This window comes from Mytilus galloprovincialis, chromosome 10 (assembly GCF_965363235.1).
Source record: "Mytilus galloprovincialis chromosome 10, xbMytGall1.hap1.1, whole genome shotgun sequence".
Lineage (NCBI taxonomy): Eukaryota > Metazoa > Mollusca > Bivalvia > Mytilida > Mytilidae > Mytilus > Mytilus galloprovincialis.
Genome location: NC_134847.1, coordinates 15,407,097 through 15,434,954, shown reverse-complemented (window position 1 = coordinate 15,434,954; position 27,858 = coordinate 15,407,097). Strand labels below are relative to the sequence as shown.

At 34.7% G+C, this 27,858-nt stretch overlaps 1 protein-coding gene across 1 annotated transcript; it reads right to left on the bottom strand.

Moving 5' to 3' along the window:
• Window positions 1–26,625, bottom strand: LOC143048996 (LYR motif-containing protein 2-like). Its single transcript, XM_076222821.1, has 4 exons — window positions 26,538–26,625; window positions 1,866–2,006; window positions 1,424–1,503; window positions 1–181 (listed from the first exon to the last, which is right to left on the bottom strand). The coding sequence occupies exons 1-3, from the start codon at window positions 26,574–26,576 to the stop codon at window positions 1,429–1,431; spliced, it is 255 nt and encodes an 84-aa protein (XP_076078936.1). The 5' UTR covers window positions 26,577–26,625; the 3' UTR covers window positions 1–181; window positions 1,424–1,428.
• Between the last annotated feature and the right edge of the window lie 1,233 nt (window positions 26,626–27,858).

Sequence of the window (27,858 nt, the reverse complement as noted above, 5' to 3'; positions counted from 1 at the left end):
TTAAACAATATTATATTCTTTATTTCTTTTTCACATACAATTAAATGACTTTTCCAGCGAATAATATGTGACCTATTAAAAGGTCTACATTTATTCCACAGCGAAAGGGTCCACCATCATGTCAGCATCAGAGGGCTAAACCCTTGTTTCAACTTCCTGTGTCAATCATTGCAATGTAATCCTACAACAAAAAATTGTATACGTCTATGTTAATAGTAATATATTTTATCAAATGAAGCAGAACTTTTATTTTCTTTTTTATATAATCTTCGTTCTGTACAAAAGAATACAAGTCCATTGTAAGCTTCCTTACATTCAGTGTCAATTTGAATAAGTCTTCAGAAAAAGGCAATTTAATTTCATAATGTATATGTATAACACTGTTCTCTGTGTTCTAGAATTAGCACAGATTTGAATTTTAAATTATCCTCATGGGATTTCAAAATTAAAGGAGAACTTAATTAATAAATGAGAGTTTTTATCATTTCTAAAGTGAAAATGTGTATCATACCATCATATATGTTATGATTGGTATGATACTAAACCCCTAACGGGAAGGATTGTGCCTGATGTTCATATGATGAAATCATAATCTTTCAGTCAGTTTAATTGAAGTCTCGAGCTGGCATGTCAGTTAACTGCTAGTAGTCTGTTGTTATTTATGTATTATTGTCATTTTGTTTATTTTCTTTGGTTACATCTTCTGACATCAGACTCGGACTTCTCTTGAACTGAATTTTAATGTGCGTATTGTTATGCGTTTACTTTTCTACATTGGTTAGAGGTATAGGGGGAGGGTTGAGATCTCACAAACATGTTTAACCCCGCCGCATTTTTGCGCCTGTCCCAAGTCAGGAGCCTCTGGCCTTTGTTAGTCTTGTATTCTTTTAATTTTAGTTTCTTGTGTACAATTTGGAAATTAGTATGGCGTTCATTATCACTGGACTAGTATATATTTGTTTATGGGCCAGCTGAAGGACGCCTCCGGGTGCGGGAATTTCTCGCTACATTGAAGACCTGTTGGTGACCTTCTGCTGTTGTTTTTTATTTGGTCGGGTTGTTGTCTCTTTGACACATTCCCCATTTCCATTCTCAATTTTATTAGTTATTAATTATGCGCTATTCTTCTGAAATAAATTTTGACAGGTATTATGTTTTGCAGGTTCCATCATTCATAATAAATTCTATCGGAAATTATAAATTAAAATTTGACGTAATTTATCAAGTTAATATATAGTTAAAAGCTTTGATGCTGTTAAACAATACATGTATGTATATGTTTTCTGCCTTATGGTCGGGTTGTTGTCCCTTTGACACATTCCCCGTTCTATTCTCAATTTTATCGCTGGAAAATACAAATTGAGAAGAATTGGTATTGATAATATAATTAATTTTCACAAAACAGTTTAGTTTGCTAGCCTACCATTTTCATAAAATAGATATTGACTGCTCAAGTTCTCTCATTGACTGTTTTCCTTTTGTTATCATCATTTTAATAGCATCCTAAAACAGAACAAAATGTTTTGTAGTTTCATTAACATCATTATTTGAATCTTTTTACATCTATGCAACTTACATAACTCAAAGAGAAAATAAGAGAGGGACATTAATTGGCGATCATACACAAAAGTCATGATCTTCTTTTTTATATTCACATGTATATTAATATCGGTGCTATGCCTTTTTGTGAATTAAAATCACACTTAGTGCGGATTTGGATAGGGTTTATGGTCAACTTGCAAAATAAAGGGAACAAAAATAGAAAAAAGAAGACTTGGTGTACTTATAACTGACAGCATAAAGATCTAAGATTAAGTCATATCACCTATCACCGGGATACGGAAGACAGAATCTATAGATCCTACCTCATCTTTCAGATGTTTGTTGGCAGTAAAATCATGTCTAATCCATTCTATAAGTTCCTTCTGTTGACTTTTATCTGGAATTCTCCGAACAACTCTCAACATACTTCTATACAACTTCAAAACTTCTGACCTCAGCATAAACTAGAATATAGCAGTAAAATATTACATTTTTGGTTGCTTTTATAACTTCTGTATAATTACATTACATGTATGTTTCAGAAGAATCCGTTAATTTGATTGGATAACTACGCTTGTCATACTAAAGTTCACCTTCATATCCCAATGAAGTCTAACATTTTTGATGACACGTGCTATTACAAAAAAGTGCAAAGGTTGTGCCGTAAAGAAATAAATAATAAAAATCGATTTTTCATGATCGTATCGAAAAAATGTATTTATAAGTATTGAATGCTTCTTTTAATAATTTCATAAGGTTGTAAAAGTGTTGAGCGTGCCCACATTTTAGAATGAAGCACGGAAAAAATGTATTCGGTCAACGCTTTTACACCCCAATGAATTTTCAAAAAGAAGCATTCAATTCTTAAATAAAGAAGTTTTACACATAAATTTCCATGCCATGCAACTTATTATTTGTCAGTGTATACTGATAAACTATTATTTATCTTCATCTTAGGCCAACTAAAATTAATTAGTAGATTTTCATCCAAATTTTTGAAAAAAATGGGGCGGGTGGGAGGATTTTATTTTTTAAATTTTATTTCATATGAAAACCTTTTGCATGTTTTGTGACGAGTTCTTCATATATGCAAGTGAAATAATAAGCTTATATCATGTGTCACCAAGAGCCAATGCACGTCGAGTTTAAGGGGGACTATCGAACATGCATAGCCCAAGGCACAGGGGGTCAGTCTTTCGCAAGACTTAAGCAATGGCAGGCAAAACTATAAAGCAAGCAGCAAGTTGTAACAATTTTATATAGTAACTGGTCCAAATAATAATAATGATGCCAAAACAATTTACAAACAAATAAAGTTCAAATGTTCCAAATAATAGTCACTAATTTCACTAATTCACAGTTAAAGTTAAGTCCAAAATGTTCGTAATATTCCAAGTTGATGTTGTCTGATGAATAGGTACAGTTATGTTGAGCTGTCTTTTGAGTACGGTTTCTCCTGAGTAGCTGAGCCTGGTTGGCTTTGGAAGCACTCCTATCTGGATCACACCGACGAGACTACACTGGTAACTACATCATGACTACATTGTGACTACATCGTGACTTCAATGATTTCAAAAAGTTGACTGTACAATTTATAGCACATCTAGTAAGAGCTCAAATTATGACGAGTATTATAACTAACTATAATTTATGTAATTTGAGTAATCACAATTTACTACAAAACTGTCAAAGGTAAAATATAAGAATAATGTCAATTTAATTAAGCCAATTAAAAGATAAGTTAATTATATTACTTTTGACTTGAGTAATTAGTGACATGCTGACAGAACAAAATTTACCTGACATAATAATTTTACAATTTTCTTTTTAATAAAATCAAAATGAAATGTTTTCCAAAAATGACATAAAAAACTTAAATACAAAAACTACCCTATAACATATTTCCCTTCGCTCAAATATGTTTGTCCTCAAACATTAAAAAACAAAAGATTATCACAAAGAATGCAGTTGATTTGAAAAAGAAAATACAATATAAAATCTGAACATTAACTAAGTTGATAATCATGATAATAAGTCATTGTGATTACATAAAACAGAATAACACATAGAACATTTCATATTTAAAAAGAAGATAAAACACAGATACTCATCCTCACACACAAACATACTGGGTGCAACTTGCACAAGATGACCAAGTCTTATACAAGTGCATGGTGTAAAACTGAGTGGTCAATCCAGCTATACACCATTTGATTTACCAGTACATTCACAAGCTAAAGAATCACAAAAAGAAATCATACAAACATTGATAAAAAAAAACATTGCTATTTATATTAAGCATATACATTCAAGACATTCACAATATATATATTTACTATATTAGTTGTACACAATGGTAAGGCAGTTTTCTTTTAATGAATAATGAAAAAAGAACTCACAAAAACTATCCAAAAAACACTATATCGCGAAATCTTTAAAACAGATAATTATCATTGTAAAATTAAGTCCAAATTACATTCACTCTTTCGTTATAATATTTTACCCCTGTATCTTTTTATTCTAACTATTGTCATGACTGTTGGTTGCTGTGTCTAACAAAAGTCATGGTCTTGATTTGAAGGTACATTTTCTTGGCTAACACACTCTACAAGTTTAAATCTACTGGTTTATTTACTATCAAGTAAACTGATAATCCAGAGGTACTTTAATAAAATGGCAGCAAACGTCCGATCAAGAACATGACATTCTTCAAGTGGTCATGCATGCAGGACTTCAGTATCTGGTCACGATGTTTCTGCAGAAAGTGGCAATTGGATGACAAGTTATTTTCTTGGCATTTTCTGACAACTGTATGGAGTAGATATCGATCTTTGAACCCGGTGTTGAAAGCTTTCTGCCATAACTGTCTTTGCTATTTCTAAAGATGTGATGCTGATTCTGTGTCCAGTGTGTTCTTCTTTTACAAATGATTCTCTGCTGTAAAGGTGGTAAGGCTTGCACATTTTGATTTTTTGCAGCACCATATATTCTTAATTCTTTTCTTTCCCATGACTTCTACTAAAAATAATTTGGCTATATTAGATAAAATCTATTCACAGAATAAAAAGCAATATGCTACATAAAATGTGTGTAAAACTAAAAAAATTTCTTGAATTTATTAGCAGTCTCAATAAAATATATATTCACAACTTTTCTTTGAAGAAACGTTTTGCTTTGATAACTAGCAATTTAATTTCGAGAATTATCATGAATACTGTTATTTCAAAAGCTACTAATCTTTTAGTCTCTGTAGTAATTCTATTTTGTTCACACAGTGCAGTTGTCCTTCTTTACAATTACATGTAGCTTGCCAACTTTGGTATAGCAACTTCTAAAGTTGAAAACTGAAACTAAACAAGATTATAATTAGACTTCTGTAAATGGTAGACTATGAAAACAAAATTCATTTGAATACTACCAATGACTTTTACAGATTTAAAACTAATTATATTTTTAATCTAGTTAAATTCAATCTTGCACAATATTTGCTGAAACTATAAAAATTTGAATATAACTGTAAAGACAATCTAATTAGATTGCTGTAAAGATAAAAATAAATAAATAATATTCCAATAAGTTACTTAGCTTCAATAGTTGTTTCTCATTCTCTGCTGTTCCTTTAGTTGAATTTTATTTATGAAATTTCTTCACAAATTTTGTAAGTAGATAATTTAAAAGTAATTTTGAAAGCTGTTGCTAATAATAATGCCATGCCAAAGCTAAATGGATCGAAATGCTGCCAACGGGCCCGCCACCAAATCTGTCACCATGAGCCAATGCACGTCGAGTTTAAGGGGGACTATCGAACATGCATAGCCCAAGGCACAGGGGGTCAGTCTTTCGCAAGACTTAAGCAATGGCAGGCAAAACTATAAAGCAAGCAGCAAGTTGTAACAATTTTATATAGTAACTGGTCCAAATAATAATAATGATGCCAAAACAATTTACAAACAAATAAAGTTCAAATGTTCCAAATAATAGTCACTAATTTCACTAATTCACAGTTAAAGTTAAGTCCAAAATGTTCGTAATATTCCAAGTTGATGTTGTCTGATGAATAGGTACAGTTATGTTGAGCTGTCTTTTGAGTACGGTTTCTCCTGAGTAGCTGAGCCTGGTTGGCTTTGGAAGCACTCCTATCTGGATCACACCGACGAGACTACACTGGTAACTACATCATGACTACATTGTGACTACATCGTGACTTCAATGATTTCAAAAAGTTGACTGTACAATTTATAGCACATCTAGTAAGAGCTCAAATTATGACGAGTATTATAACTAACTATAATTTATGTAATTTGAGTAATCACAATTTACTACAAAACTGTCAAAGGTAAAATATAAGAATAATGTGAATTTAATTAAGCCAATTAAAAGATAAGTTAATTATATTACTTTTGACTTGAGTAATTAGTGACATGCTGACAGAACAAAATTTACCTGACATAATAATTTTACAATTTTCTTTTTAATAAAATCAAAATGAAATGTTTTCCAAAAATGACATAAAAAACTTTAAATACAAAAACTACCCTATAACACATGTATTGTTAAGGCCGTACAGTGACTTATAGTTGTTAATGTCTGTGTCATTTTGGTCTTTTGTGGATACATGTAGTTGTCTCATTGGCAATCATACCACATCTTCTTTTTTATATACACAAGTATGAGGAATCTTACATAATTTTTCCAATCCTTAAATGAATATATCTAATTGCGGCTTTAAAAACTTAAGAACAAAAACGTGTGAGTTAGACTACCTACACCAAATGTATTTGGGTTTCTAAACAATGGTTTGTATTTCCATAAAATGAAGCATATGCATTGGTATGCAACACAATTATTATGAGTACAGAATAAATGAAAACTCAGAGAGTGTTGAAAATAATAGGGTTGGTACTTTATATGCAAGATGAAAATATAATTATCATGCAAAACATGAACTTTATAATAAAAAAAAGTTGTTGTTTAATGACTCTTTTTGGGTGTATTGGGACATTTGCTGTTTGTCAACATAAAAAGACAGCCATGGGTGAAATCAAAGGGCTTGCATAAATAAATTGCATATGTTAGTCAACTTTTTAAATTCAATAAACGGTCATAAATCTGACAAGTTTGTGCTTGTGTTTCAACATCTTTAATCCAGTCATGTTTTCTGTATCAATGGTGTCCACGAATCTTGCGCTTTGGGTATCATTTACAGTTTAAATTTCCTGAGACAAAGTCATTGCATAAATAAAAAAGTCCGCAGTTTTCCGTAATCACAGAAATTTGTGACATACCACGATTTGCAGTCTTGGAAACAGCGTGTTTCTCGTAACACCAATATTTCACGTCATTCTCGTTATCAATCTTTACTCTCGGAAGATGATGTTGTCATCATAGAGCAGCGGAAAGGTCGACTTAATCATTTTTGTTCGATTTACTTGAGCTTTGAGGGGTAAGCGGAAGAAGGGATCCCGTAGACCGCCCTACGTCACGATTCATGAATTATGCATATTCTATTTATAGGCTATTTTTAAACGATTCGGAAAATACTAATGCTAAAAATAGAATTTTCTTAACATGAAAAACTATCTTAAAAAAACGATGCAAAATCATTAACTTTCATGGAGAGTGGTAGAGGGTTATTTTCGTGGTACGTGATTGTTTTTTTTTTATTTCACGATCAACGTGTTTTTACTTTTTTATTTAACGTACAGTCGTTCAAAACAGCGAGGTGTTCAATATGTTCTGCTTATGTAAATTTTATACGTGCTTCGTGATTCAAATGCTTATTTTGCGTGCTCAGTATTTTTCCAAAAAAAAAAAAAAAACACTAGACAGGGATCGTCAACATGGACAAGAACGAAATTGATATAATTTTGTTTCCGTGATAAAAAATGATAAGGCGGTAAGACCAATGATGTTGTTCCTTTATTTGCATTTTTAAAGTTCAGGATATCTTTATATATACTTTTCTAAAAGCTGTAAATTATTTATATCATAAATGTGTACACACTAAATAGGGAATATTAAGTAAAACAAAGACTTCATATATACAAGAGGACAGTGACTCAGTCACAAAAGGTTCACCTTAAAGTCTTTATTTTTCGTGCAACGTTCATGACAGAAATTATTTCACGTTCAACGTGAACTTAAATAGGAAAATGTTCCGCATTACAGTAGCATATATCATTGTGCCCGCATTAAGCAAATACATATTCCTTTTTGAGATATATATGATATTTCACATACTAGTATATATGACACACAGTATTGGTGCCTTAATTATGTTGTAAAGACTTGCAAATGTCCCATGCACGTGATCCCATGGCTTTGAATATACTATGGAGTTAATAATATTTTTATTATCTGCTTAATAGAGTACTTTGATGTAGGCAAATTGATAAAAAAAACATGTAGCTAACACGTTCTTAGAAACGAGACATTACCTTTACAGGATGTGAGGGGGTGGTGATAGTGGCGGTGGGGAAGGGGGTGCTGGTCTTCGTTTCCCCTGTTATTTGTTTATAATGAAGCTACATGTTCTATTAGGGCGTTCTACGGGATCTTCTGGTCGGTCTACATGATCCCCTGTTGTCTGAACCTTATATTTATAGTTATAGAACGTTCTATAGGATCTCCTATATTGTTTGTTTATCATGTATATAGCAAAGGACGTTCTACAGGATCCCCTGTTGTCTGAACATTATATATAAAGTATAGAACGTTCTATAGAATACTTTATTGTTTGTTTTTGAAGTATCTAATAGAGGAATTTTTACGTGATCCCTTGATCCCCTGCTTTCTCAACATTATGTATCTACTACAAGACGTTCTAAAGTATCCCCCGTTGTTTGTTTTTCAAGTATATACTATAGGGCGTTCTACACGATCCCCTGGTCGGTCTACGGGATCCCCTGTTTTCTCAACATAATATATCTACTATAAGACGTTCTATAGGATCCCCTATTGTTTGTTAATCAAGTATATACCAAAGGGCGTTCTACAGGATCCCCTGGGCGGTCTTCAGGATCCCTTGTTGTCTGAACATTATATATCTACTAAAGGTCGTTCTATAAGACCCCCTATTGATGGTTTTTCATGTTTATACTATAGGGCGTTCTACAGGATCCCCTGGGCGGTCTACAGGATCCCCTGTTGTCTTAACATTATATATCTACTATAGGACGTTCTATAGGATCCCTTTATTGTTTGTTTATTATTAATATACTAAAGGGCGTTCTACTGGATCCCCTGGGCGGTCTACAGAATGCACTGTTGATTGTTTTTTTTATGTTTATATTATAGGGCTTTCTACAGGATCCACTGGGCGGTCTACAGGATGCCCATTTGTTTAAAAATCTATATCTACTATAAGACGTTCTAAAGTATTCCCCGTTGTTTGTTTTTCATTTATATACTATAGGGCGTTCTACAGGATCCCCTGGGCGGTCTACAGGATTTCCTGTTTTCTCAACATAATATATCTACTATAAGACGTTCTATAGGATCCCCTATTGTTTGTTAATCAAGTATATACTAAAGGGCGTTCTAAAGGATCCCTTGGGCGGTCTAAAGGATACTCTGTTGTCTTTACATTATATATGTACTAAATGGCGTTCTATAAGACCCCCTGTTGATTGTTTTTTCATGTTTATACTATACGGCGTTCTAAAGGATCACCTGTTTTCTCAACATTATTTTTCTGCTATGAGACGTTCTATAGGATCCCATGTTGTTTGTTAATCATTTATATACTAAAGGGCGTTCAATAGGATCCCCTAGGCAGTCTACAGGATCCCCTTTTGTCTGAACATTATATATTTACTATAGAACATTCTACAGGATCCCCAGTTGTTTGTTTATCATGTTTATACTAAAGGGCGTTCTACAGGATACCATGGGCGGTCTACAGGATCCCCTGTTGTCTTTACATTAGATATCTACTATAGGACGTTCTATAGGATCCCTATATTGTTTCTTTATTATTAATATACTAAAGGGCGTTCTACTGGATCCCCTGGGCGGTCTACAGGATGCCCTGTTGATTGTTTTTTTATGTTTATATTATAGAGCTTTCTACAGGATCCACTGGGCGGTCTACAGGATGCCCATTTGTTTAAAAATCTATATCTACTATAAAACGTTCTAAAGTATCCCCCGTTGTTTGTTTTTCATTTGTATACTATAGGGCGTTCTACAAGATCCCCTGGGCGGTCTACAGAATTCCCTGTTTTCTCAACATAATATATCTACTATAAGACGTTCTACAGGATCCCCTATTGTTTGTTAATCAAGTATACACTAAAGGGCGTTCTAAAGGATCCCTTGGGCGGTCTAAAGGATACCCTGTTGTCTTTAAATTATATATGTACTAAATGGCGTTCTATAAGACCCCCTGTTGATTGTTTTTTCATGTTTATACTATACGGCGTTCTAAAGGATCACCTGTTTTCTCAACATTATTTTTCTGCTATGAGACGTTCTATAGGATCCCATGTTGTTTGTTAATCATTTATATACTAAAGGGCGTTCAATAGGATCCCCTAGGCAGTCTATAGGATCCCCTTTTGTCTGAACATTATATATTTACTATAGAACATTCTACAGGATCCCCAGTTGTTTGTTTATCATGTTTATACTAAAGGGCGTTCTACAGGATACCATGGGCGGTCTACAGGATCCCCTGTTGTCTTTACATTATATATCTACTATAGGACGTTCTATAGGATCCCTATATTGTTTGTTTATTATTAATATACTAAAGGGCGTTCTACTGGATCCCCTGGGCGGTCTACAGGATGCCCTGTTGATTGTTTTTTTTATGTTTATATTATAGGGCTTTCTACAGGATCCACTGGGCGGTCTACAGGATGCCCATTTGTTTAAAAATCTATATCTACTATAAAACGTTCTAAAGTATCCCCCGTTGTTTGTTTTTCATTTATATACTATAGGGCGTTCTACAGGATCCCCTGGGCGGTCTACAGGATTCCCTGTTTTCTCAACATAATATATCTACTATAAGACGTTCTATAGGATCCCCTATTGTTTGTTAATCAAGTATACACTAAAGGGCGTTCTAAAGGATCCCTTGGGCGGTCTACAGGATCCCCTGTTTTCTCAACATAATATATCTACTATAAGACGTTCTATAGGATCCCATGTTGTTTGTTAATCATTTATATACTAAAGGGCGTTCAATAGGATCCCCTAGGCAGTCTACAGGATCATCCCCTTTTGTCTGAACATTATATATTTACTATAGAACATTCTACAGGATCCCCAGTTGTTTGTTTATCATGTTTATACTAAAGGGCGTTCTACAGGATACCATTGGCGGTCTACAGGATCCCCTGTTGTCTTTACATTATATATCTACTATAGGACGTTCTATAGGATCCCTATATTGTTTGTTTATTATTTATATACTAAAGGGCGTTCTACTGGATTCCCTGGGCGGTCTATAGGATCCTCTGTTTTCTCAACATAATATATCTACTACAAGACGTCCTAAAGTATCCCCCGTTGTTTATTTTTCATTTATATACTATATGGCGTTCTACAGGATCCCCTGGGCGGTCTACAGGATCCCCTGTTTTCTCAACATAATATATCTACTATATGACGTTCAATAGGATCCCCTATTGTTTGTTAATCATGTATATACTAAAGGGCGTTCTAAAGGATCCCTTGGGCGATGTAAAGGATACCCTGTTGTCTTTACATTATATATGTACTAAATGGCGTTCTATAAGACCCCCCTGTTGATTGGTTTTCATGTTTATACTATAGGGCTTTCTATATGATCCTTTGGGCGGTCTGCAGGAAACTTTGGGCGGTCTGCAGGAAACTTTGGGCGGTCTGCAGGAATCTTTGCTTTTCAACATAATATATTTACTATAGGACGTTCTTTTGATTGCTTTTCATGTTTATACTAAAAGGCGTTCTACAGGATACCATGGGCGGTCTACAGGATCCCCTGTTGTCTTTACATTTTATATCTACTATAGGACGTTCTATAGGATCCCTATATTGTTTGTTTATTATTTATATACTAAAGGGCGTTCTACTGGATCCCCTGGGCGGTCTATAGAATCCCCTTTTGTTAAAAAAAAATATGTATCTGAGATAGGAAATTCTATAGGTTGCCCTGTTCTTTGTTTTTCATTTATATACTATAGGGCGTTCTACAGGATCCCCTGGGCGGTCTACAGAATCCCTTTTTGTTAAAAAAAAATATGCATCTGAGATAGGAAATTATAAAGGTTCCCCTGTTCTTTGTTTATTATGTATATATTATAGGGCGTTTATGAGTCCTTGGGCCGTCTGCAGGATCCCCTGTTTTCTCAACATTATATATCTATCATAGGACGTTCTATAGTATCCCCTGTTGATTGTTTTTCATGTTTATACAATAGGGCTTTCTATATGATCCCTAAGTCGGTTTGCGGGAAACTATGGGTGGTCTGCAGGAATCCCTGTTTTTCAACATAATATATTTACTATAGGACGTTCTATAAAACCCACTGTTGATTGTTTTTCATGTTTATACTATAGGGCGTTCTAAAGGATCACCTGTTTTCTCAACATTATTTATCTACTATAAGACGTTCTATAGGATCCCATGTTGTCTGTTAATCATTTATATACTTAAGGGCGTTCAATAGGATCCCCTAGGCAGTCTACAGGATCCCCTTTTGTCTGAACATTATATATTTACTATAGAACGTTCTACATGATCCCCTTTTGATTGTTTATCATGTATATACTAAAGGGCGTTCAATAGGATCCCCTGGGCGGTCTACAGGATTCCCTTTTGTCTACATTATATATCTACTATAGGACGTTCTATAGGATCCCCTATATTGATTGTTTGTTATTTATATACTAAAGGGCGTTCTACCGGATCCCCTGGGGCGGTCTACAGGAGGCCCTGTTGATTGTTTTTTTTTATGTTTATACTATCGGGCGTTCTACAGGATTCCCTGGGCGGTCTAAAGAATCCCCTTTTGTTAAAAAAATATGCATCTGAGATAGGTTCCACTGGTCTTTGTTTTTCATATTTATACTATAGGGCGGTCTACAGAATCCCCTTTTGTTAAAAAAAATATGCATCTGAGATAGGAAATTGTATAGGTTCCCCTGTTCTTTGTTTATCATGTATATATAATAGGGCGTTTATGATCCCTTAAACGGTCTGCAGAATGCCCTGTTTTCTCAACATTATATATCAATCATAGGACGTTCTATAGGATCCCCTGTTGATTGTTTTTCATGTTTATACTATAGGCCCATCTACATGATCTCCTGTTGTCTGAGCATTATATATTCTTCAGGATCCCCTGTTTGATTTGTATGCATCTAGGATAGAACCTTCTATAGGTTCCCCTGTTTTTTTAAACATGTATCTACTTTACGTATATACTAGAGGGCGTTTTATAGGATCCCCTGTTGTGTAATAGTCGTGTATTTGCATGCTGAAGGGCGTTCTATAGGATCTCCGGGGCGGTCTTTAGAATAACCTGCTGTTTGTTCATTATGTTTCTAGTATACGACGTTCTGTAAGATCCTCTGGGCCGTCTATATGTTCCCCTGTTGGTTGGTATTGTTTGATAATCGTGCATCTGCTATAGGGCGTTCCTTAAGATCCCCGGGTCGGTCCATAGAATCTCTAGGTTGGTCTATAGGAGCCCTGTTGTTTGTTCATAATGTATCTATTGGAGGGCGTTCTACAGGATCCCCTGGGCGGTCTATAGGATTCCCTGTGGTTTAATTTATAATTGTGTATCTGCTATAGGGTGTTCTATAGGATCCCGTTGTTAAGTAATCATGTATCTAATAGGGAGCGTTCTATGGGATCCCCTGTTGGGTCTATAGGATCACCTGTTGTGCAATATTCATGTATCTGCTATAGGGCGTTTTATAGGATCCCCAGGGCGGTCTATAGGATCCCCTGTTCGTTGTTCATGTATCTATATCAGGGTGTTCTATACGATACCCTGGGCGGTTTATAGGATCCCCGGGTCGGTCTTAGGATCCCCTCTTGTTTAATAGTCGTGCATCTGCTATAGGACGTACTTTGTTGTCCCTTTCAAAGGGGGCATATTATATTGTTATTGTTCGTTTCTTTTTTTTTCATTTCGTTTATAATATATCTTCTTAAGTGTATAATATATCTTATTGAATTAATAAGATATCTTATAAAGTATAAAAGCTATCTTTTAAAGTTGATAAGATATCTTATAAAGAGTAAATTATATAAAATATCTTATATATTATATATTATATGAGATATCTTGTATATTATATATGAGAGAGATATTTTATATATCATTTGAAATATCTGATATATTATATGAGCTATCTTGAAGTTAGCATAAATAGTAAAACGGCTTGCCATATATACTCATTGAATCTATTATCATTAATAGACAGTACATTATCAATATATCGGAAAGGGATATTAAAAGACGGGTCAATTTCTTTTCTCCTGTCTGTACAAATCCATAAGAATACGAAAACAAATAGAATTGCCATTGCGAGCAAAGGCGGATGTCATACTGTTGTCAAGTTGCCAGACGACCTTGCCATTGCTAGGTTACCGTCAGCAATTTTGAAATAAAATTTATACTAAAAAAACACAACTACCTACTGCTAGGTATATGTAGTTCTGAGGATCATACAAATTGTTGACACCTACTTTGTATATTGAATATCATGGTTCTATGCTCAGGAATACTAGAAATATATACAAAAAACTTTAAAAAAAATACTGTTGACCAGTGTTTATAGTAATCGAGACCATCTTGGACCATCCCCTTATTAAAAAGCACAACTTTATATAATGGTTTACATTATGCCATAATTCCATAAAGATGAATGTGTCTATCCTTTTCCAAGAATTTGTCAGGACAATAAAATTATGGGGAAAAAGAAAAGAAAAAGAAAAAAAAACAACCAATAACATTATGCCCCCTCGACCTTTGAAAGGGATAACATAGAACGCCCTATAGCAGATGCAAGGTTATTAAACAATAGGGGATCCTATAGACAGACACAGGGATCCTATAGAACGCACTATAGAATATGCGCGATTATTAAACAAAAGGGGATCATATAGACCGCCAAGGTATAAACAATAGGGGATCCTAAAGACAGACCCGGGGATCCTATAGAACGCACTATAGAATATGCGGGATTATTAAACAAAAGGGGATCTTATAGACCGCCCAGGGGATCGTATAGAACAACCTGTTATAGATACATGATGAACAACCAACAGGGTATCGTATAGACAGCCCAGGGGATCGTATAGAACAACCTGTTATAGATATATTATGAACAAACAACAGGGGATCCTATAGACCGCCCCGGCGATCCTTTAGAACGCCCTATAGCAGATACACAATTATTAAAAAACAAGGGATCATAAAGAACGCCTATGGGAGCATATATATATAACGCCCTCAAATAGATACATTATCAAAAAACTACAGGGCTCTTATAGACCGACCCTGGGATTTTATGAGACACCCTCTAGAAGAAACATGTTGAACAAACAACAGAAGATCCTATGGACCGACCCGGGAATCCCAAAGAATTCCCTATTGCAAATATGCGATTATTAAACAATACGGGGTCCTATAGACCGCCCAGGGGATCCTATAGAACGCCCTATAGCAGATACACGATTATAACACAACAGGTGATCCTATAGACCCAACAAGGGATCCCATAGAACGTTCTCTAGTAGATAAATCTAGTGAATACATGATAACCAAACAATGGGAGCCTTTAGACCGCCCGGGGATCCTATAGAACGCCCTATACAGATACAAAACTATTAAACCACAGGGGATCATATCGACCGCCTATGGGCGCATATATATAACTCCCTCTAATATATACATAAAAAACAAACAACAGTCTAACCTATAGAACGTCCCATAGTAGATATATAATATTCAAACAACAGGGGATCCTGTAGACCGCCCAGGGGATCCTGTAGAACGACCCTTAGTATATACACGATAAACAAACAATAGGGGATCATATAGAACGTTCTATAGCAAGTATATAATGTTCAAACAACAGGGGATCCTGTAGAACGCCCTTTAGTATATACATAATAAACAAACAATATATGGGATCCTATAAAACGTTCTATAGTAGATATATAATGTTCAGACAAAAGAGGATACTGTAGAACGACCTATAAAATAAACACGAACAACACCAACAGGGGACACTATAGAACGTCCTTTTTTTAGATAAATAACGTTGAGAAAACAGGAGATCCTAAAGACCGCCCAAGGGATCATAAAAGCCTTACAGTATATACATGAAAAACAAACTACAGGGGGACTTATAGAATTTTCTTTCTCAGATGCATAATTTTTAACAAAAGAGGATTCTGTAGACCGCCCTGGGGATCCTGTAGAACGACTTATAGTATAAACATTCAAAACAATCAATAGGGGGTCTTATAGAACGTCCTTTAGTATATATATAATGTCCAGACAACAGGGGATCGTATAGACCGCCCAGTGAATGAACAACAAACAACAGGGGATCCTATAGAACGTCTTATAGTGGATATATAATGTTGAAAAACAGGGGATCCTGTAGACCGCCCGGGTTATACTGTAGAACGCCCTATAGTATAAACATGAACAACAAAAAACAGGGGACCCTATAGAACGTCCTATAGTAGATATATTATGTTGAGAAAACAGGGGATCCTGTAGACCGCCTAAGGGATCCTGTAGAACGCCCTATAGTATACACTTAAAAAAACAAACAACAGGGGATCCTGTAGAACGTCTTATAGTAAATGAATAATGTTGAGAAAACTGGGGATCCTGCAGACCGCCCAGGGGATACTGTAGAACGCCCTATAGTATAAACATGAACAACAAACAACAGGGGACCCTATAGAACGTCCTATAGTAGATATATAATGTTGAGAAAACAGGGGATCCTGTAGACCGCCTAGGGGATCCTGTAGAACGCCCTATAGTATACACTTGAAAAACCAACAACAGGGGATCCTGTAGAACGTCTTATAGTAAATGAATAATGTTGAGAAAACTGGGGATCCTGCAGACCGCCCAGGGGATACTGTAGAACGCCCTATAGTATAAACATGAACAAAAAACAACAGGGGACCCTATAGAACGTCCTATAGTAGATATATTATGTTGAGAAAACAGGGGATCCTGTAAAGCGCCTAAGGGATCCTGTAGAACGCCCTATAGTATACACTTGAAAAACAAACAACAGGGGATCCTGTAGGACGTCTTATAGTAAATAAATAATGTTGAGAAAACTAGGGATCCTGCAGACCGTCCAGGGAATCCTGCAGAACAACCTATAGTATAAACATGAACAACAAACAATAAACAACAGGGGGCCCTATACAACGTCATATAGTAGATATATCATGTTGAGAAAACAGGAGATCCTGAAGACCGCCCAAGGGATCATAAAAGCCTTATAGTATATACATGAAAAACCAACAACAGGGAGACTTATAGAATTTCCTTTCTCAGATGCATAATTTTTAACAAAAGAGGATCCTGTAGACCGCCCTGGGGATCCTGTAGAACGACCTATAGTATAAACATTCAAATAAATCAATAGGGGGTCTTATAGAACGTCCTTTAGTATATATATAATGTCCAGACAACAGGGGATCGTGTAGACCGTCCAGTGAATGAACAACAAACAACAGGGGATCCTATAGAACGTCTTATAGTGGATATATAATGTTGAGAAAACAGGGGATCCTGTAGACCGCCCAGGGGATACTGAAGAACGCCCTATAGTATAAACATGAACAACAAACAACAGGAGACCCTATAGAACGTCCTATAGTAGATATATTGTGTTGAGAAAACAGGGGATCCTGTAGACCGCCTATGGGATCCTGTAGGGTCCCCTGTTGTTTGTTGTTCATGTTTATACTATAGGGCGTTCTACAGTATCCCCTGGGCGGTCTGCAGGATCCCCAGTTTTCTCAACATTATTCATTTACTATAAGACGTTCTACAGGATCCCCTGTTGTTGGTTTTTCAAGTGTATACTATAGGGCGTTCTGCAGAACGTCCTATAGTAGATATATTATGTTGAGAAAACAGGGGATCCTGTAGACCGCCTAAGGGATCCTGTAGAACGCCCTATAGTATACACTTGAAAAACAAACAACACGGGATCCTGTAGAACGTCATATAGCAAATAAATAATGTTGAGAAAACTAGGGATCCTGCAGACCGTCCAGGGGATCCTGCAGAACGCCCTATAGTATAAACATGAACAACAAACAACAGGGGGCCCTATAGAACGTCATATAGTAGATATATAATGTTGAGAAAACAGGGGATCCTGTAAAACGTCTTATAGTAAATGAATAATGTTGAGAAAACTGGGGATCCTGCAGACCGCCCAGGGGATACTGTAGAACGCCCTATAGTATAAACATGAACAAAAAACAACAGGGGACCCTATAGAACGTCCTATAGTAGATATATTATGTTGAGAAAACAGGGGATCTTGTAAAGCGCCTAAGGGATCCTGTAGAACGCCCTATAGTATACACTTGAAAAACAAACAACAGGGGATCCTGTAGGACGTCTTATAGTAAATAAATAATGTTGAGAAAACTAGGGATCCTGCAGACCGTCCAGGGAATCCTGCAGAACAACCTATAGTATAAACATGAACAACAAACAATAAACAACAGGGGGCCCTATACAACGTCATATAGTAGATATATAATGTTGAGAAAACAGGAGATCCTGAAGACCGCCCAAGGGATCATAAAAGCCTTATAGTATATACATGAAAAACAAACTACAGGGAGACTTATAGAATTTCCTTTCTCAGATGCATTATTTTTAACAAAAGAGGATCCTGTAGACCGCCCTGGGGATCCTGAAGAACGACCTATAGTATAAACATTCAAAACAATCAATAGGGGGTCTTATAGAACGTCCTTTAGTATATATATAATGTCCAGACAACAGGGGATCGTGTAGACCGTCCAGTGAATGAACAACAAACAACAGGGGATCCTATAGAACGTCTTATAGTGGATATATAATGTTGAGAAAACAGGGGATCCTGTAGACCGCCCAGGGGATACTGAAGAACGCCCTATAGTATAAACATGAACAACAAACAACAGGAGACCCTATAGAACGTCCTATAGTAGATATATTGTGTTGAGAAAACAGGGGATCCTGTAGACCGCCTATGGGATCCTGTAGGGTCCCCTGTTGTTTGTTGTTCATGTTTATACTATAGGGCGTTCTACAGTATCCCCTGGGCGGTCTGCAGGATCCCCAGTTTTCTCAACATTATTCATTTACTATAAGACGTTCTACAGGATCCCCTGTTGTTGGTTTTTCAAGTGTATACTATAGGGCGTTCTGCAGAACGTCCTATAGTAGATATATTATGTTGAGAAAACAGGGGATCCTGTAGACCGCCTAAGGGATCCTGTAGAACGCCCTATAGTATACACTTGAAAAACAAACAACACGGGATCCTGTAGAACGTCATATAGTAAATAAATAATGTTGAGAAAACTAGGGATCCTGCAGACCGTCCAGGGGATCCTGCAGAACGCCCTATAGTATAAACATGAACAACAAACAACAGGGGGCCCTATAGAACGTCATATAGTAGATATATAATGTTGAGAAAACAGGGGATCCTGTAGAACGTCTTATAGTATAAAATGAACAACAAACAACAGGGGGCCTTATAGAACGTTCTATAGTTGATATATAATGTTGAGAAAAAACGGGATCCGACAGACCGACCAAGGGATCCTATAGAAAATCTTATAGTATAAACATGAAAAACAATCAACAGGGGGTCTTATAGAACGTCCTATAGAAGATATATAATGTTAAGACAACAGGGGATCCTGCAGACCGCCCAAGGCATCTTAAAAGCCCTATAGTATATACATGATAAACAAATAACAGGGGAACCTATAGAATTTCCTATCTCAGATGCATGATTTTTTAACAAAAGAGGATCCTGTAGACCGCCCAGAGGATACTGTAGAACGCCCTATAGTATAAACATGAACAACAAACAACAGGGGACCCTATAGAACGTCTTATAGTAGATAAATAATGTCGAGAAAAGAGAAGATCCTTTAGACCAACCAAGGGATCCTATAGAAAGCCTTATAGTATATACATGATAAACAAACAACAGGGGAACCTATTGAAAGTATCATCTTAAATGCATAATTTTTATAAACAGGGTATCCTGTAGATCGATCGCTCAGGTATTCTGTAGAACGCCCTATAGTATATACTTGAAAAATAAACAACAGGGGAACCTTAAGAAGGTCCTATCTTAAATGCATAATTTTCATAAACAACAGGGCACCCTGTAGACCGTCCAGGGGATCATGTAGAACGCCCTATAGTATAGACTTGAAAAAAAACCAACAGGGGATACTATAGAACGTCTTATAGTAGATAAATAATATTGAGAAAACAGGGGATCCTGCAGACTGCCCAGGGGATACTGTAGAACGCCCTATAGTATAAAAATGAACAACAAACAACAGGGGGCCCTATAGAACGTCATATAGTAGATATATAATGTTGAGAAAACAGGGTATCTTGTAGACCGCCTAGGGGATCCTGTAAAACGCCCTATAGTATACACTTGAAAAACAAACAACAGGGGACCCTATAGAACGTCTTATAGTAGATAAATAATGTCGAGAAAAGAGAAGATCCTTTAGACCAACCAAGGGATCCTATAGAAAGCCTTATAGTATATACATGATAAACAAACAACAGGGGAACCTATTGAAAGTATTATCTTAAATGCATAATTTTTATAAACAGGGTATCCTGTTGATCGATCGCTCAGGTATTCTGTAGAACACCCTATAGTATATACTTGAAAAAAAAACCAACAGGGGAACCTTTAGAAGGTCCTATCTTAAATGCATAATTTTCATAAGCAACAGGGCACCCTGTAGACCGTCCAGGGGATCATGTAGAACGCCCTATAGTATAGACTTGAAAAATAAACAACAGGGGATCCTATAGAACGTCTTATAGTAGATAAATAATGTTGAGAAAACAGGGGATCCTGCAGACTGCCCAGGGGATACTGTAGAACGCCCTATACTATAAACCTGAACAACAAACAACAGGGGATCATATAGAACGTTATATAGTAGATATATAATGTTGAGAAAACAAGGGATCCTGTAGACCGCCTATGGGATCCTGTAGAACGCCCTATAGTATACACTTGAAAAACAAACAACAGGGGATCCGGTAGAACGTTCTCTTAGCCTAGTAGATACATCAAAAACAAACAATAGGGTATCCTATAGAACGTTCTCTTAGATTGGTAGATACATCAAAAACAAACAATAGTGTATCCTATAGAACGTTCTATAGTTTATATATAATTTTCAGACAACAGGGGATCTGGAGAACACGCCCTTTAGTATATACATTATAAACAAACAATATGGGATCCTATATATATTTTTTCCCAAAATTACAGGGCCAATAAAGGGTATAAAATCAGATACAATTGATTTACATAATTGGTAACAACAACAATTATAGAGGCATATACATATATATTTGGAATATAAGCATTGGTCAGAATCAAGCCAAAAACCACATATATATATTGTGAATAAAAGAATAATAAAATTACATTATATATGTATTTATTCTCAAATTGTTTACTTGACTTAGTGTCAGTGTTCATACCTGATCTCCTTAATTCAAAACAGTCACCAATATAACAGCCCAGTTTTTCCATAGAGTAACATTTTCTTGGGTCAAGAGCCATAAAAATTTAGAAGATTTATTTAAATTTATAAAATAATAACAATTGTTAGAAATGTCTTGGAAAAAATCGTCCCTTTGAATATCATAAAATGGGCATTCTAATAAAACATGAAGCTCATCTTCAACTTTACCGAATGAGCAATTAGAACAAAGACGCTCAGATCTTTCTATATGTTTTTTTGAATATCTGTTTGTCTCAATTTTAAAATGAGCGCTTATTCTTAATTTACGGAGTTAATGGTTTGATGCTTCAGTTTATTCCAAAATATGAAAGAACTTTTACATAGTTTATTTTTAACATACTGACATAAAAAACAATTGATTGGTCAAAATTTGGTAATTCAATCTCTTTCTGAATATAATCTATACTATAGAATACCATGTATTTACATAAGAACTATGTAACTGTATGTTTACAACATATAAATGCATCAAATAATAATCCTTCTTTCAAACGTTCCAGTCTATGACAATATTTTAACATTGATAAAATTATAGTAAAATACATAGGATATCTACCAATCTCTGACATTACATCTATATTACTTGACTTTCTGTTTACACCAAAAATATATTTCATAAATTTGGTATGAGCTTTTTCAGAAGAATCCTGACCAAAAACTTGTTCCTATAGAGAACGTTCTATACTATAGTAGATATATAATATTCAGACAACAAGGGATCCTGTAGAACGTTTTGTAGTAGATATATGAGGTTCAGACTACAGGGGATCATGTAGAACGACCAGGGGATCCTGTAGAACGCCCTAACCATGCTAACAGTAGCTTTATTGTAAACAAGTAACAATGGTTCCTATAGAACGTCCAGCTATAGTAGAATGGTCAGACAACAGGGGGTCAGATTACAGATTCGTTTCTTTAAACGCAGACCAGTTTAAACACCCTCTCACACTCATGTAAAGCCTTAGTACGTGTAACATGTTTAACACGTGTAAGCTACATTTTTTTTCAATTTGCCTACATAAAAATACTCTTTTAAACGGATAATAAAAATATTAGTAACTCCATAGTATATCCAAAGCCATGGGACCACGTGCATGTGACATTTGCAGGTCTTTACAACATAATTAAGGCACTAAATACTACTGTTGATCATATCTATATGAAATGTATCATGTGTATTTTAAAAAGGAATCTGTATATATATTTGCACAATGATATATGCATGATATGCTACTGTAATGCGGTACATTTTCCTTTTTTTTTCATGTGATATAAATAAAGCAAATTCACCGTGTTTCATGAAAGTTAATGATTTTGAATTGTTTTTTTTTTAATAGTTGTACATGTTGAGAATATTCTATTTTTAGAATAAGTATTTTCAGAATCGTTTATAAATAGCCTATAAATAGAATATGCATAATTCATGAATCGTGACGTAGGGCGGTCTACGGGATCCCTTCTTCCGCTTACCGCTTTGAGGATGAAACGAAATTTTAACGGTTACCGGTAACGGGAATGAACGAAATCCGGAAATCGTAAATTTTATAAAATAAAAAAATTGGGGGCGGGACGATTTCAGAGGGGCGGGCGGGGATGAAAATCTATCAATTAATTTTAATTGGCCTTATCTTATACCGGTACCTTTTCTCAATCAATCAAAGACCATAGTAATTAACTCCAGAAAATGAAAATCGTTAAATTCAAATTGGACAACCATTTTGTCATCAGTAACAGCATATTAAAATTTGGAAAGCATATACTTGTTGAACGGGTTACGAACACATGCACTTGTTTCTATCCATGGGAAGGTCGACTTTTACCACATATGGACAATAGACCTTCCCCTGGATAGAAACAAGTGTCTGTGGTTACTACTCAGAAACGAAATACAGCGTTTGTTTCTAATAAAGGGCTATAATTAAGTCATATATATATGTGTGTATATATATGGAAAATGTGAAAATCGTTAATACTCAACTAGACCTCTATTTTGTCACAAGTAACAACATTTTTGAAATTTAAAAACAATATTGTAGAATATTTTCTATAACATGGGGACGAAGTCCCCAATAACAGTAGAAAATTCAATAAAAAAAAAAAAATTCGGGAAAATTTCCCGAATTTTTCATTGTACTAATGAACTCAAAATCGTTCAATATTTTTTATGTCATGTTTTGAAATCCCGGACCTGCGCAGAAATGTACAATATACTTCCTTTTTCCGGTCTCGTTTGTATGGAACTTTGAGTAAAATATATATTTATCAGTCTAGTATAAAATAGGAAGGAACGTGCAATACCAATTTCATTTCTTATAATTCCTTGATATGAAAAAACGTTACCTAATGATAGCGTTTCTTTGTTTACATTGCATATGACGTCATAATTTAAATAACGTCACAACTAAAATCCCTAACAACAGAACCAAAATCGGAAACGTTACGGTATTTCCGTTTCTTTTTTTTTGACAAATAATTAAGTTACAAAAAAATAATTCATACAGACTTCGTCCCCATTTACAGGTAATGCCTGCCTCATATTAAGGTTATAGCACGCAAATGACATACAGTGCCAGTTTCCAACATATCTCAGTTCCGGAACCATGTGAACAGTAGAATGGAAAATCGTCAGTATCGACCATGAGCTCCATTTTAAAAATCGTGATATTAACATTCAAAAACAGCTAATTGAACCGAAGCTATTGAAATTAAGCCTATCCCAGAGGCGGATTTAGAGGGGTGTCCCGGGCCCGGGTCCCCCCCTTTTTGGGAAAAAAATTGGTTGCTTATATAGGGAATCACTGAAGCGTGACTGGAGCGGGCCCTCTCTTAGGTCACCGTCAGTCAGTGGGCCCCCACTTATGAAAATTTCTGGATCCGCCACTGTATCCACGAGCACCCGCCGTATCTGACTCATACTTTTAATAATCGGATCTCTCCATCGGAAAGGCACGGTAAAAACCTAAAAGACGCTTTGTTACAGGCTTGAGGCCCCTCATGGGGGGGTCCTAGTAATCACATAATCACCATTTTTTTGCCAATATAATCACATAATCATTAAATATTTGCTTATCTTTAGTAATCAAATAATCATAAACTAAAAATACAGTCCTAGGTAATCAAATAATCATGAAATATTTGGCTTAATAATCAAATAATCATTAAAAAAAACGGCCAAGTAATCACATAATCAAAAACCCCATGAGGGCCCTCAGGCTTATGATTATTTTTCATGGTTTGCACTGAATCTAAAATTTTCTATTTTCTACTTTCATAGCACATGTGTAACACTTCTATGTAAGATTACGACCCTTTGAAATAAAAGGGGGGTCTTTGCTTCATAAAAATTTATTAACTTTTTGACTCTTGTACACATGTGACTGTCCCAAACTATCCTACTATGGCATGCCAAAGTGGACAAAAAGAGCTATTTTTTATATTGGAAAATCATTTTTTAAATATTAAAAAATCATTTTCTAATATTAAAAAAGAAAAACACTATTTATTAATATTAGAAAATGAATTTCTAATATTAAAAAACGATTTTTCAATATTAAAAAAACATTTTCTAATATTAAAAAGTATCTTATTTTTTAATATTAGAAAATATATTTTTAATATTAGAAAATGTATTTTGTAACCATCTTTTATTTAGTACAGTGGCGTCACTTGGCGTACTAAATTCCGTGAATGATAAATATTTAATGACGTCATAAAACGCTATTACTTTTCATTCAGACGCTTTGAAAAATGATTTTCTAATATTAAAAAAAGATTTTTCTAATATTAAGAAATGATTTTTCAATATCAAAAAATTATTTTCTAATATTATTAAATATCTTATTTTTCAATATTAGAAAATGTATTTTTAATATTAGAAAATGTATTTTTTATATTAGAAAATGATTTTTTAATATTAGAAAATGATTTTTTAATATTAGAAATTTTTTTAATATTAAAAAATAGCTCTTTTTGTCCACATTGGCTTGCCATAATCCTACACATACATATATATTATGTTCAACAATATTACGTAATACGTAGTATATTTCATGCATGCATTCTGTCTTGTGCAAAGTAATTTTATTTTTGAAATCCTTTCGCCTGTTAATTGTTGCAGTATGAAAACAAACGTGAATTGTCGAAAACTACAAAATTTATGTGTATGTGGTAAGTCTTTAAAAACGTGACGATAATAGGTAGGCCCCGGTGCTCGCACACAGGCACTTGTCTCAGAAATAATATATACCTTAATATAACTAAGGTATATAGGAAAAAAATTTCTGAGACAAGTGCCTGTGTGCTCGCACCACTAATCAATTTTATATTTCCTACAACAAAGTCATCATGTACAATGTGCATTTGTTGTTTTTATTCACATGCGACACTATTACAAGGTTTGGTTGTTTTTGTATGCAAATAGTTATTTCTGATTTCTAAAAAAAATCGACATAGTTTGCATGCGGACCGCGTAGGACCCCGAAATGAACTGTCCGGCACACAAAAATAATTTCAAGCTTTGCTCAAGCAATACGGAGTTACAGGAGACTAAAGTATTAATTAAAGTGTACCTTTAGGGCGGATATGACCTTTATCGGGACTCCGGGATCAGGTGCTTTTAAGCTCAGGATTTCGGGATTGACCCTTTCGGGAGCCGGGAATTCTTTTTTCGAATTTCGGGATGTCGGGATTAAATTTATTTAACTCAGTGCGGGACCTCGGGATTTCGTGTTTTTAAGTCCGGGATTTCGGGATTGGGACCCCTCCTACACCACCACTACCCCTACCATGGGAAAAGTTTTTTTTTTTGTACCAACCACAGTCGCTTGAATTTTAGTGATATACGTGTGAAAAAAAATATTATTCATATATAACTGTATTTTTTTTTTTTTTTTTTCATACATATATAACTATATCACTAAAATTCAAGCGACTGTGTACTAACATGATTTCCTAAGTGTACCAAATTAAAGAAAATAGTTGTCGCTAGACGTTAGGTAACAACAACCAACCAAGTCTTTTAAAAAACACATATTTATTAGTATATGGCCTTAACAAATTTAGAACACTAAGAATTACCTCCCTTGGATAGTATTTCTCATCGCGCGTCTACTGTCCAATTTTTGTTTTCAGACGATTAGATAGTGCACACTTATCTTTAGGTAATACCATTATATCTATTAACATACTATACCTTTGATAAAGACATCATGTGAGGTGCTTTTGATGCCATTTTAAATTGAATCCACTGGCCATGAAATGTTTGTTAAATCGTTGTTAGATGGGAGATAACTCGATTTATTTTTATTGCAAATCAAGTGAACGAAATGAGGCATTTATATAATCATATAATTTGCAATGTTCAACTTCTAGTTGCATACATCCACTTCATATACTGTATAAATCCTATATGTTTGTTCATGCATTTGTTAAATGTATAGTGTGTTTTAAGTTTTTTACATGCTTTAAAATATATATATATATAGTATTTAACTAAGATAAGCATGCAATCGTATCAAAATTGATATTCTAATAAATATACAATATTTATAGGTCAATGTCAGAAAAGTATAAACTTTTTTGTAGAGTGGGGCGCTCATATTCGCCATGGACACAATTTCGCCGTTTTATGATTTTGAGGTGTAAAAACTTCAAAGGATGGTTGAAATGGAATAAATATGCCGTTAAATTATATTTTTATAACAAATATGATTAATTTTGAAAATGAGACTAAATTTCGGCACTTACGGCAAAGGACCGAAAAATGGACAACGATTTTCACACAATTTCCTGAATGACAAAAACGATTTCAAAGAAGCATTCCTTAGTAATTCTTTGACTGATTGCCCTAAATTTCAGCTTTTTACACCTTTCAAATGTCTGCTATTTGTCTATAATGAAATTTATTTGATAAATATTGTTTAAAGCTGCAGTTATTTGGTTTTAAATAGATATGTAAAAACGGCGAATATGTGTCCCCCCTTGACAAAAAATTAGGAAATTTCAAACACCCTTTAATCCAACAATTCAGATGATTTTACTCAAAACAAACACGTTTTCAAGCTAAGAATATTTTGCATTTGAATTTATCTTCATATAGAAATATCAGTATACTTCAAAAACATAAAGACCTGAACATAAACTGAAGAAAACATTGAAAGATATGGCGAAAATGAGCACCCCACTCTATAAGACTACGAAACTAGGGAAGGGCGAGGTTCTACCGAGCCCTTCCACAGTTTTGCGCCGAATACCAAAATGTTTATAATTTATAACATTGACCTAATATTGTTTTTTATACTGCAACCTAAATTATTACATTGATAACTAACATTTCAAATTGTAACTCACTTGTTATTGCAAAGTGTATACGGTAATACCAATTGCAAGTTTGGTTTTTATCGATGTGAAAGATGTTGAATGACTGACAAAAGATTTTACAGTATTCAGTATCTGTGCTGTTTTATTAGTGTTCATATGTATAGTCCTTTAACCATGTCGTCTCCACAGTTGTA